The 13,672-nt window shown below is 49.5% G+C and overlaps 1 protein-coding gene across 1 annotated transcript in view; it reads right to left on the bottom strand.

Moving 5' to 3' along the window:
- LOC140905793 (GTPase IMAP family member 1-like) overlaps nt 1–13,672 on the bottom strand; it is a 38,499-nt gene that overhangs the window by 12,934 nt on the left and 11,893 nt on the right. The window contains exon 2 of the mRNA XM_073329279.1: nt 8,047–9,101. Within this exon, the coding sequence (XP_073185380.1) occupies nt 8,122–9,101 (980 nt within the window). The 3' untranslated portion in view covers nt 8,047–8,121. Of the gene's footprint in view, nt 9,102–13,672 lie in introns of the transcript that reaches the window.

The raw sequence follows: 13,672 nt of genomic DNA, 5'->3' as shown, positions 1-13,672 counted from the left end.
GTGTGTGTGTCCCCACAGAAAATGCTCTAAGTGCATTAAGTGCATTAACTCGGCGGAGTGCTTCCACAGTACCGAGGCTAGAGTCGACTTCCGGAGCATTGCACTGTGGATAGCTATCCCACAGTTCCCGCAGTCTCCGCTGCCCACTGGAATTCTGGGTTGAGATCCCAATGCCTGATGGGGCTAAAACATTGTCGCGGGTGGTTCTGGGTTACATATCGTCAGGCCCCCGTTCCCTCCCTCCCTCCGTGAAAGCAAGGGCACACAATCGTTTCGCGCCTTTTTTCCTGAGTTACCTGTGCAGATGCCATACCACGGCAAGCATGGAGCCCGCTCAGGTAACCGTCACCCTATGTCTCCTGGGTGCTGGCAGACGCGGTACGGCTTTGCTACACAGTAGCAGCAACCCATTGCCTTCTGGCAGCAGATGGTGCAGTACGACTGGTAGCCGTCCTCGTCGTGTCCGAGGTGCTCCTGGCCACGTCGGCTGGGAGCGCCTGGGCAGACATGGGTGCAGGGACTAAATTTGGAGTGACTTGACCAGGTCATTCTCTTTAGTCCTGCAGTCAGTCTTATTGAACTGTCTTATGGTGAGCAGGCAGGCGATACAGATTGCTAGCAGTCGTACTGTACCATCTTCTGCCGGGCTGGCAAGAGATGAGGATTGCTAGCAGTCATATTGTACCATCTTCTGCCAGGCAGGCAAGAGATGAGGATGGCTAGCAGTCGTACTGTACCATCTTCTGCCGAGCAGCCATGAGATGTGGATGGCATGCAGTCCTTCTGCACCATCTGCTGCCAGCCAAAGATGTAAAAGATAGATGGAGTGGATCAAAACAAGAAATAGACCAGATTTGTTTTGTACTCATTTGCCTCCTCCCCTGTCTAGGGGACTCATTCCTCTGGGTCACACTGCAGTCACTCACAGAGAAGGTGCAGCGAGGTAAATCTAGCCATGTATCAATCAGAGGCCAGGCTAACCTGCTTGTTCCAATAAGAACAATAACTTAGGTGCACCATTTCTTATTGGAACCCTCCGTGAAGTCCTGCCTGAAATACTCCTTGATGTAAAGACACCCCCTTTGTTGATTTTAGCTCCCTGAAGCCAACCCTGTAAGCCGTGTCGTCAGTCGCCCCTCCCTCCGTCAGAGAAACGGAAGACAATTGTTCCGCGCCTTTTTTCTGTGCGGACGTCATACCAAGGCAAGCATGGAGGCCGTTCAGCTCACTTTGGCAATTAGGAGCACATTAAACACCACACGCATTATCCAGCAGTATATGCAGCACCAGAACCTGGCAAAGCGATACTGGGCGAGGAGGCGACGTCAGTGCGGTCACGTGAGTGATCAGGACATGGACACAGATTTCTCTGAAAGCATGGGCCCTGCCAATGCATGCATCATGGTGCTATTGGGGCAGGTTCATGCTGTGGAACGCTGATTCTGGGCTTGGGAAACAAGCACAGACTGGTGGGACCGCATAGTGTTGCAGGTCTGGGACGATTCCCAGTGGCTGCGACACTTTCGCATGCGTAAGGGCACTTTCATGGAACTTTGTGACTTGCTTTCCCTTGCCCTGAGGCGCATGAATACCAAGATGAAAGCAGCCCTCACAGTTGAGAAGCGAGTGGCGATAGCCCTGTGGAAGCTTGCAACGCCAGACAGCTACCGGTCAGTCGGGAATCAATTTGGAGTGGGCAAATCTACTGTTGGGGCTGCTGCGATGCAAGTAGCCCACGCAATCAAAGATCTGCTGATATCAAGGGTAGTGACCCTGGGAAATGTGCAGGTCATGGTGGATGGCTTTGCTGCAATGGGATTCCCTAACTGTGGTGGGGCCATAGACGGAACCCATATCCCTATCTTGGCACCGGAGCACCAAGCCGGCGAGTACATAAACCGCAAGGGGTACTTTTCGATAGTGCTGCAAGCTCTGGTGGATCACAAGGGACGTTTCACCAACATCAACGTGGGATGGCCGGGAAAGGTACATGACGCTCGCATCTTCAGGAACTCTGGTCTGTTTCAAAAGCTGCAGGAAGGGACTTTATTCCCAGACCAGAAAATAACTGTTGGGGATGTTGAAATGCCTATATGTATCCTTGGGGACCCAGCCTACCCCTTAATGCCATGGCTCATGAAGCCGTACACAGGCAGCCTGGACAGTAGTCAGGAGCTGTTCAACTACAGGCTGAGCAAGTGCAGAATGGTGGTAGAATGTGCATTTGGACGTTTAAAGGCGCGCTGGCGCAGTTTACTGACTCGCTTAGACCTCAGCGAAACCAATATTCCCACTGTTATTACTGCTTGCTGTGTGCTCCACAATATCTGTGAGAGTAAGGGGGAGATGTTTATGGCGGGGGGGAGGTTGAGGCAAATCGCCTGGCTGCTGGTTACGCGCAGCCAGACACCAGGGCGGTTAGAAGAGCACAGGAGGGCGCAGTACGCATCAGAGAAGCTTTGAAAACCAGTTTCATGACTGGCCAGGCTACGGTGTGAAAGTTCTGTTTGTTTCTCCTTGATGAACCCCCCCGCCCCTTGGTTCACTCTACTTCCCTGTAAGCTAACCACCCGCCTCTCCTCCCTTCAATCACCGCTTGCAGAGGCAATAAAGTCATTGTTGCTTCACATTCATGCATTCTTTATTCATTCATCACACAAATAGGGGGATGACTACCAAGGTAGCCCAGGAGGGGTGGTGGAGGAGGGAAGGAAAATGCCACACAGCACTTTAAGCACAGCACTTTAAAAGTTTACAACTTTAAAATTTATTGAATGACAGCCTTCTTTTTTTTGGGCAATCCTCTGTGGTGGAGTGGCTGGTTGGTCGGAGGCCCCCCCACTGCGTTCTTGGGCGTCTGGGTGTGGAGGCTATGGAACTTGGGGAGGAGGGCGGTTGGTTACAGAGGGGCTGAAGTGGCAGTCTGTGCTCCAGCTGCCTTTGCTGCAGCTCAGCCATACACTGGAGCATACTGGTTTGGTCCTCCAGCAGCCTCAGCATTGAATCCTGCCTCCTCTCATCACGCTGCCGCCACATTTGAGCTTCAGCCCTCTCTTCAGCCCGCCATTTACTCTCTTCAGCCCGCCACTTACTCTCTTCAGCCCGCCACCTCTCCTCCCGGTCATTTTGTGCTTTCCTGCACTCTGACATTATTTGCCTCCACGCATTCGTCTGTGCTCTGTCAGTGTGGGAGGACAGCATGAGCTCGGAGAACATTTCATCGCGAGTGCGGTTTTTTTTCTTTCTAAGCTTCACTAGCCTCTGGGAAGGAGAAGATCCTGTGATCCTTGAAACACATGCAGCTGGTGGAGAAAAAAAAAGGGACAGCGGTATTTAAAAAGACACATTTTATAAAACAGTGGCTACACTCTTTCAGGGTAAACCTTGCTGTTAACATTACATACATAGCACATGTGCTTTCGTTACAAGGTCGCATTTTGCCTCCCCCCAACGCGTGGCTACCTCCTCAACCCTCCTCCCTCCCCATGGCTAACAGCGGGGAACATTTCTGTTTAGCCACAGGCAAACAGCCCAGCAGGAATGGGCTCCTCTGAGTGTCCCCTGAAGAAAAGCACTCTATTTCAACCAGGTGACCATGAATTATATCTCACTCTCCTGAGGATAACAGAGAGATAAAAAACGGATGTTGTTTGAATGCCAGCAAACATACACTGCAATGCTTTGTTCTACAATGATTCCCGAGTACGTGTTACTGGCCTGGAGTGGTAAAGTGTCCTACCATGAAGGATGCAATAAGGCTGCCCTCCCCAGAAACCTTTTGCAAAGGCTTTGGGAGTACATCCAGGAGAACCACGAATGCCAGGGCAAAGTAATCCTTTCACATGCTTGCTTTTAAACCATGTATAGTATTTTAAAAGGTACACTCACCAGAGGTCCCTTCTCCGCCTGCTGGGTCCAGGAGGCAGCCTTGGGTGGGTTCGGGGGGTACTGGCTCCAGGTCCAGGGTGAGAAACAGTTCCTGGCTGTCGGGAAAACCGGTTTCTCCGCTTGCTTGCTGTGAGCTATCTACAACATCATCATCATCATCTTCTTCTTCATCCCCAAAACCTGCTTCCATATTGCCTCCATCTCCATTGAAGGAGTCAAACAACACGGCTGGGGTAGTGGTGGCTGAACCCCCTAAAATGGCATGCAGCTCATCATAGAAGCGGCATGTTTGGGGCTCTGACCCGGAGCGGCCGTTCGCCTCTCTGGTTTTCTGGTAGGCTTGCCTCAGCTCTTTCAGTTTCACGCAGCACTGCTTCGGGTCCCTGTTATGGCCTCTGTCCTTCATGCCCTGGGAGATTTTGACAAAGGTTTTGGCATTTCGAAAACTGGAACGGAGTTCTGGTAGCATGGATTCCTCTCCCCAAACAGCGATCAGATCCCGTACCTCCCGTTCAGTCCATGCTGGAGCTCTTTTGCGATTCTGGGACTCCATCATGGTCACCTGTGCTGATGAGCTCTGCATGGTCACCTGCAGCTTGCCACGCTTGCCAAACAGGAAATGAGATTCAAAAGTTCGCGGTTCTTTTCCTGTCTACCTGGCCAGTGCATCTGAGTTGAGAGTGCTGTCCAGAGCGGTCACAATGGAGCACTCTGGGATAGCTCCCAGAGGCCAATACCGTCGAATTGTGTCCACAGTACCCCAAATTTGAGCAGGCAAGGCCGATTTAAGCGCTAATCCACTTGTCAGGGGTGGAGTAAGGAAATCGATTTTAAGAGCCCTTTAAGTCGAAATAAAGGGCTTCATCGTGTGGACGGGTGCAGGTTTACATCGATTTAATGCTGCTAAATTCGACCTAAAGTCCTAGTGTAGACCAGGGCTCAGTAAAAAGCATATGATGGAGGCAGAAACAGCATAGTACAAGTGAGCCAATGCAGCAGAATTTCTCAAAAAAGCACGGGCAAGTAAATTACATCTCCCTTTGATAGGTACCAAATCAAAGTTATACTGCTGCAACTGAATAATCCACCGCTGCAGCCTCCCACTCTACAGGTCACTGGCCTGGTGACGGAGGAATAGGCCAATGGTCAGTTTCTAGGGTGAAGTGTCTTCCCTCTAAGTAGACCTTGAAGTATAAAGTAGCAAAAACCATTGCCAAGAACTCTAGGTCAGCCTGGGAATACTTAGGTTCCATTGGGGTGACAATATGGGATGCAAATATAACTGGACATCCCTTGTGAAGCAGAACTGTGCCCAGACCCCAATTGCATGCATCAGTGTGAATCACTACAGGCTTCCATGGATCAAAATGAACATGGGATTGGATCCAACAGAGGGCTTAATGCAGGGTTCAGAATCCTGTTTCCTTCTTTAGTCCAAACTGACTGGCCCTGGCCCTGGGTTAAATCCCACAGTGGCTTAGCATGGGGCAGAGCATGGCCACCTATGTATTGATCCAAGGAACGAACATAAACTGCTACAACCAGTGGGTAATGACAGCAAAGCAGCAGATTGTAACCATTCAGACATTGGTTTCATACCAATGGCTGACAGAGAATTCCCTAAAAACTCTACAGCATCTTTTGCTAATCTCCTTTTGGTTGCATTCCATTTTATGCTGATGTTGGGTTAGCACTTGGTCCAGAATAGCATTATGCTGAAGAAGGATCTTATCAAAGAAGAGAATGTCATACAAATAGCAACATGCACCTTGGATATTATCAAGGAGCTGAGAGAGCACTCTCTGAAACATCTGAGGAACTGAGACTAAGCCAAAAGGGAGTAGTTGATAGCAGTAAAACCCCCAAATGGCATGCTGGAAGTCAACAACAGCGGTGAACTTTCAGCCACAGGTATCTGCCAATAACTGGATTGGTAGTCCAACAAAGAGAAAATCTGGGATCTACTTACCTGGTACATCACCTCTTCAAAGGTTGGCAAATGAAACTGGTCACATTTTATATATTTATTATGTGCCCTAAAATCTATGGAGTCAAATGTCACCATTCTTCTTGTCTACCATCACTGTGGGTGAGCTCCAATCTGTTCACCTTTCCACCTTCCGAATGATACAGTTATCTTTCATGCACTGCAATTCTACTTGCATCTTGTCCACAAGTGCAGGAGGTAAATGACATGCAGCAGGTGCAAAGGCGGTGGCTTTCATATCCAGCTGCGGAGGATACACATATCCCATGGACAGAGCACCATCACCGTTAAATAAAAATGAACAATACAGATAGTAGGACAATAATGGAACAGAATTCACAGCACCACCTTTAACAATGTAAAACTTTGTTGTCAAGGCTATGCCGTTATCGAGCATAGTGGGTGCAGTTGTATGCTCTGTCTGCAAGGCATACCAACCGCAAGCTTTTATAATCACTGCAGCTGAGCAAATGTCCAGATTGTGAATTGACTCCGATGGAAGAACGTTAACTTCAGCACCTGTATCCACTGTGGACGTCAGTAGTTTACCATTGCTTCCTACCGTATGGGATACCATCTCCAGCACCCTGTCGCATGAGAAGATCATACTATAGGAACCATTGGTCCTATAAAGGGGTCCTGGTAAAGGTGGTGTCATGTGGCTCCATATGGACTTCAGGCTGCCGCACATCGCGAACCAGTGCACTGTGGCACACTCACGTGACGTGCCCTCCCTACCCCCAAGCCCAGCACACAGCAATTCTAGCTGGGCAGGCAGGGAAATTGGACAAGTGGCCAGTACTAACACAGCGGAAACAGTGAGGAGCTGGCAACGTTTGCTGCTGCGGCCACGGAGTGGGAGTAGACAGTATCGTATTACCCTAGTCAACACAACTAGGAGGAGCAGCTGATGGTTTAAGCATAGACACAAAATTAGCAGCCGTTTGAGACACAGAACCCCTTTCAGCCCAAGCCCTCTTAAATGAGCCACTCTTAGCAAACACAGAATCAAAAGTTAGCAATTCTAGCACCTTCAGCCAGTAACCGTTCACCCAGGCACTCATTGGCTACACCAGTCACAAAAATATCCCTGAGCATGATCATCATCATGCGCCCAAATTCACAGTCCTGGGCCAACCAATGCAAACAACATGCAAACTCATGTATGGTTTCGCTGGGCTGCTGGTGAGCTTCAAAAACAAGTTTTCCTTTTTAAGAGACCAGAAGAGCCAGTGCTAAATCCTCACCGAGGCTCTGCACGGGGGCATGAATGGAGGACTTGGAGTCCGGGAGTCTGTCAAGAAAATCAGTGCCATCACAGCCTAAGCAGTTCTGCAGCAAGGGTAACCAAGCAACCAAGAGGGTTGCATGACCGGCACATAGTTCCAAAGTTCTGAATAAAATATTGCCAGTCAACAGCCAAAGGACGTGCAGGCAGCATGGGTTGCAGACCAGAAGCACCTATTGCAGGATATGCATGTAGTTATCAGTCAAAACACGCAACAGCCATGAACCAGGGAGGTCAGCAAGAGTCTGAATAGAACGTAACAGTCTGAAGAGCAGGTTTGTAGCCCCAGGGCCTGCCTGGCTGTGCACACCGAACGCTACGCACCCACACCACCTTTCCACAGCACGAACAGCAACACTGAGTTCAGGGAGCAGAAACCAGGAAACCAACAGGAACAGGAAGCAGGAAGGTCCCACAAACCCCAGTCATCGCAAGCCCCAAGCTCCACAGCTCTGTCTCCTCGCCAGCGGTGCAAGTAACTTTTATTTGTCCCCGGTATGGGGAGGGGCTAAGGGGGGCACATGACCTCCCCACGTGACCCTCCATGTGACTCTGCCCCACCCCCAGCCTGGGGTCCCCATGCTCTTCCCCTCCCCTCCCCACCCCACGTTACTGGGGGCAGGACTTGGGGTGGTACAGCTGCCGGAGGAGAAGAAGGTAGGCCAGGAACTTACCGTTATACTAATAATTAAAACATAATCCAATTATTTATAATTAATTTATAATTTATAATTAATAAATACCTCGCTCTCATATAGCCTTTTTCATTAGTCGGTTTCAAATCACTTTCTAAAGGTGATCAGTGTCATAATTACAGTCCTGGGATTTCAATCTGCTGAAGGGCTGAGTGCCTTTGGCAAGGTGCCAGACCCCTCAGTACTCAGCCCCTCACTAGTCCAGATTCCCCTAAATACCGCAGAACTTTGTTTAGGTCCCACTTGCACAGGAGTAAGTATACTTAAATATGCAAACACAGAGGTAATCTCATTACCGTCATTGCTTCCTTCTTCCCTTGTTTTCCCTTTTCCTTGTAGTACTTCTGTATTTCTTTCAGCAGGTTTTCTTCCTGTTCTGCCTCTCTGGCTCTTTGAGCTTCTGACAGCGTTTCTAAAGCTTGATATACAGTCTCGCCTAGTCTTAGATGTATTTCCTTTATTTCCTCTGGCCTTGACTTTAAGCCTTCCTTTATATTTTTATATTTCTCCTTGAAGTGATGTATTATATCTTTTACCTTTTCTTCCTCTAGTTCTCTGTATATTTTCTCAAATTCCCTCTCCTGTTGTTCAGTCTTCTCTTTGGCATATTTGTACATCTCATTGCTGTAAGATCGGCCTCCATTCCCCTGCACCATTTCCTCAATCACTTTCCTCAGTTCATTAATCTGCTCATCCCTTTCTGTGCCAGTTGCTTTATTGTTCAAAGCGCAGCATCGGTTCCCACAAACATTAATCAACTTCCGAAGATCTTGGTTATCCAAGTCTCTTATATAATCATTCAGTGAGTCACCTTCTAAGTCTTCTTTCCGGGTGAATAAGACAACCATGTACCTCATTGCTTCAGCCCCAAAAATCTCTCGTATTCGACTGACTGCTGCCGTATCATCTTCAGTGTAACAGCCCAGCTGTGTAACCAGCACCAGAGCATGGGGGCCTGGGCAGGAGAGCATGATACAGCGAGCGATCTCACAGGCAGATGCTTCATCAGGGGCCTTTGTATCAAAAATATCAGGAGTATCGATAACCACAACCTCCCTCCCATCCCATGTTACCCTCTCTTTAGCACAAGTCTCAGTTACTGACTTTTTTACCATGAGCTTGGACTCAAACTTTCTCTCGCCAAGGATGGTGTTTCCTGTCGCACTTTTCCCAGCTCCACTTTTACCAACGAGGACAATTCTCAGTTCACGTCCTCCAGGGTCTTGACCATCAGTATGTGAATCTGTGGGAAAAAAATGAGATTCAGAACATCATTGCACAGGTAATAAGGTAACAATGGAGAGACTGCAGCTGTGAGGATAACTGTTAATACATACTTCAGCTCAACTCTCTTGCTCCTAATGGAGTTCAAAATGGTGACACCCTGTATGAGTCAACCCAAACGAAAAGAAAAGTACAAATGTACATCATGTACAAATGATGCAAGTTTAACTATTTACATGGTGTTTTTTGTTGGGATGTTTTCACATGAAACACAAATCTTCTTGGAGAACCCCTTTTATGTCTCTACCTGATTTCCTTTCAGCCACCCAGTAGGGGCCTCTTCCAGTGAACCTTGAGCTCTGTCTGTTGTTCCTGTGAAATCTGCTGTCTGGGATAGGCCCTGTCCATTCTATTCTATTCTAATGGGGAACTCATTACTATCACAACTCTTCCAGCCTCAGCTTCCACAGTTACATTCTGAGGTTCTGGTGGGCAACCATCCTGACATTCTGTCCCCGTGATGTCTTCGCAGATGTTCCTCATGGATAACTTTAAGCTTAGGCCTGGGTTCCAACTGTATTCTGAACGCCACTTAATTTATTTGTGTTAGTACTGTGTAGGGTGCCTCCCAAGGTTTGTGCAGCTGAGGGCTCCTAATATTCACTCTGCTAAGATTGTGGAACTGGATCCCCCCTTAAACATCTCCCCACATGACCTTCAATTACAGAGTTTTTTTCAGTTTGTCAGAGGCTGCCCTCACATTTGCTCTAGCAAAGTTATGAACTCTTTCTATTCTGGGTTGTAGGTGTAGGGTTTCTACATAGTCCAGATGGTTCAAATCCCTCTGTTCCTCTTCAGGGACTCCATTCTAGAGGTTTGCTGGGGTGCTGAGCTCCTGCCCAAACATGAGGAGTTCTGGGGTACGCTTTGAACTCTCATAGCCTGCTGTTCTATCAGCCATCACAAGGAATGGGACATGCTGGTGTCCATCCATTTGGTGTGTTGTTCAACAGTAGCCAGCTGAGCCCACAGCATCCTATTGAACCTTCCCCCCCTCCACCCCCAAAAGACTGTGTGTGTGCTGGGGTGGGGTGAGTTGGGGATCCTTAGAGTCTCACAAACCTGCTGAAACACTTTGGAGTCACAGTTTCTCCTTTGATCCATGCAGTGGCGGATTAGCCAATGGGCCCCTGGGCCCCATCCAATTAGGGGGCCCGGAAAAATGGGCACCCCACCCCCAGGAGACAAGCGCCAGGGCAGGTCAGGGGAAGTCTTCGCGCCCTGCCCCTACTCCCTGGAAGCAGTGCTGGATGGAGTGGGGGAAGCCGATGTGCCCCTACCCCGCTCTGCTCCCTGGCAGGAGCGCTGGGCAGGCAGGGTGGGGCAGGGGAAGCCCCTGCTCCCTGACTCCGCTATGCTCCCTGGCAGAAGCTCCAGACAGCAGGGGATGCCCCAGCACCGGGACCCCATCTGCAGCCATGAGACTAGAGGAGCTCTAGCTCCTTGCCTCAGCCTCAGGGCTGGGGAAACTGTCACTCCCTGCTGCAGCCCCAGGGAGCAAACGGGGGGCTGCAGTGTGCGGGGGCAGAATGGGGCAGGACCGTGGGTAGAACAAGGGTGGGGCCGTCGGAGAAGGGAGAGAACGGTGTGAGGCCCTGAGCAGGGCTGCAGGTGGAAGGGGCAGAATAGGGGTGGGACAGTGGGCAGCAGGTGTGGGGAGGGGTCCCCCACTTGCTCTGGCCCAGGGCCCCACGGAACCTTAATCTGCCCCTAGATTCCTGTGCAACTCACTTGGGACCCCAGATCTGGTGAAGAATTCATTCACTAGAACCCCTGCTACCGTCACAGCCTCTGGATTGCACATTGGATAAGCCTCAGGCCATTTTGTGAAGTATCTGTCACTACCAGCAAATACTGATTGCCAGCATCTGTGTCAGGCAGAGGCCCCAGCTCACCGACAGCAATGCACTCCCTTGGTGCTCGAGATACTGCTGCAAAGGGCCCTCCCTGTGTTAGGGGCGGCTGCTGTAAGACTTGCGGACTGATAGACCCACCCCATTTGTGAGCCTAATGATGAGAAATTGGATAAAAGTATATACAATATTCTAAGCACATGTAACAGGAAATGATGATGGCAAAAAGGTACAAAAAAGGGAGACAGAAAGACACATTAGCCCAAATGAAAAGGTCTCCTGCTAGAGATTCATAGATTCCAAGGCCTGAAGGGACCATTGTGATCATCTAATCTGACCCCTTCTGACAGGTAGAGGGCTGGGTTTACCAGTGGTGTCACCTAGTGGTTAGGTCACTGGGCCTCCACTCCCCACAAACCTCATCTTCAACAACAACTCTTGCTGACATACCCTCCAATTGGGTCACCAATTCATGCCCCTTTCTGGAGTAACAGAGTTCAAAAAAATATACAGAGTCCCAAGGCCCTACCTGTGATGAGGATGTAAGTCCACCTCCTGACCCCTATAGGTGGACTTACATCCCCCCCTTGCTTCGGGGCTTTGAATGTCTCTACTCTCTCCTTACTTCTGAGAGGGCTGCTTCCGAGGGCATAAACCTCCCTTCCCTGTGATAAGGACCTGGGCCCTCTCTCTTCAATGGGCTCCAACCCAGGGCCCTATGAGAGGCAACAGTATCAAGGACCCTGGAGCACCTCAAGGGTGCCTCCTTTGGCCACTTCCTACCATTCGCCTCCCCTAAAAGACTCAAAGTTCAACATAAGAGAGGAGAAATCCAGCTGGGCTCAGCTGGTAGCCTCTTCCTGAGAGTGAAAGCTTCTGCAGTTCCCCCATGGAGCTCTCAGTGTACGGGGAGACTTTGGCAAACCAGTAAAGTGCCTGAAACCACTATGGCTTATTGCTAAAAGCAGCCAAGTCAGCAGGCTGTAAATTAGCCAAGTCAGCAGGCTTGGCTTAACCAAGGCAGGAGGGGGTGCCACAGAAAGGGCAGCTTGACCCCGCCTCCTTCCTGATACGAATTGTGTGGAAGTGGCTGATACATGCATTTTCGAAGAGCAGGATGTGCCCCAGGAATGTCTATTGGGGCCTCAAGGCTGCAAACTCTGGAAAACCCCACACCTGGTTAATCGATAATCAGAAGGAACCTCTTGCTTGACTATTGAAACTGCTTACTTAACAAGTTTGCTTTAAGGGACATATCATTCTATTACTAATGTATAAATAAGGGGAAAAAGTTTGAGGTCGGGGGGACTCTTCAGGACTGGACTCTCCCTCTGGATGCATCTTGTGTTCCCCAGCGGCAGACAGGCTGCTGCTGTGCCACTCGAGAGCCACACTCAGCTTTGGTAATTATCAAGGGTTGTGGGTGTTTTACTAACCTCTTGCGGACGTGTGTATGGGGCTTGAGACTAAGTAAAGTTTAGCTTTAAGTGAAAGCACTCTTGTGTTGTCCTGTTTGTGCCAGCCATCGACTGGTCGGACGGCCGTGTCTCCCCTGATTTATTTCCTGACACCACCTCGCACAGAGTAAAAGTTACCAAGAGCTTTAGGTTGAAAGAACCCCGGGTAACATAAGGATAGGTCTGTCTACTTCTGAGCTGTCTGGCTCCTTTTTATGCTCCTCCTCCAGCAGGAGCAGATTGTACAGGTGGTGGGGGCAGAGTCACCTGTGCCCAGAACTTCTCCTTAACTCCTTCAGTTCCAGTGTGGAACCATATACCCCATCAGACCACTGTGTAACACAGGCCATAGAATCCTCCCAAAATAATTCCTTACCACAGATCTTTTAGAAAAACATCCAACCTTGATTTTAAAATTACCAAATTCCTGTGAGCAACTTAAAGAAGTATGGGCTGGATGAATGGACTATAAGGTGAATAGAAAGCTGGCTAGATCGTCGGGCTGAATGGGTAGTGATCAATGGCTCCATGTCTAGTTGGCAGCCAGTATCAAGCGGAGTGCCCCAAGGGTCGGTCCTGGGGCCGGTTTTGTTCAATATCTTCATAAATGATCTGGAGGATGGCGTGGATTGCACCCTCAGTAAGTTTGCAGATGACAATATACTGGGAGGAGAGGTAGATATGCTGGAGGGCAGGGATAGGATACAGAGGGACTAGACAATTTAGAGGATTGGGCCAAAAGAAATCTGATGAGGTTCAACAAAAACAAGTGCAGAGTCATAGAATCATAGAATTGGAAGGGACCTCTGGAGGTCATCTAGTCCAACCCCCTGCCCAGAGCAGGACCAATCCCAACTAAATCATCCCAGCCAGGGCTTTGTCAAGCCTGACCATAAAAACTTCTAAGGAAGGAGATTCTACCACCTCCCTAGGTAACGCATTCCAGTCCTGCACTTAGGACGGAAGAACCCAATGCACTGCTACAGATAGGGACCAAATGGCTAGGCAGCAGTTCTGCAGAAAAGGACCTAGGGGTTACAGTGGATGAGAAGCTGGATATGAGTCAACAGTGTGCCCTTGTTGCCAAGAAGGCCAGTGGCATTTTGGGTTGTATAAGAAGGGGCATTTCCAGCAGGTTGAGGGACATGATCATTCCCCTCTATTTGGCATTGGTGAGGCCTCATCTGGAGTACTGTGTCCAGTTTTGGGCCCCACACCAC

Source organism: Lepidochelys kempii, chromosome 2, assembly GCF_965140265.1.
Source record: "Lepidochelys kempii isolate rLepKem1 chromosome 2, rLepKem1.hap2, whole genome shotgun sequence".
Classification (NCBI taxonomy): domain Eukaryota; kingdom Metazoa; phylum Chordata; order Testudines; family Cheloniidae; genus Lepidochelys; species Lepidochelys kempii.
The sequence above is the reverse complement of the archived record's forward strand: the minus strand, read 5'-3'. Positions and strand labels throughout refer to the sequence as shown.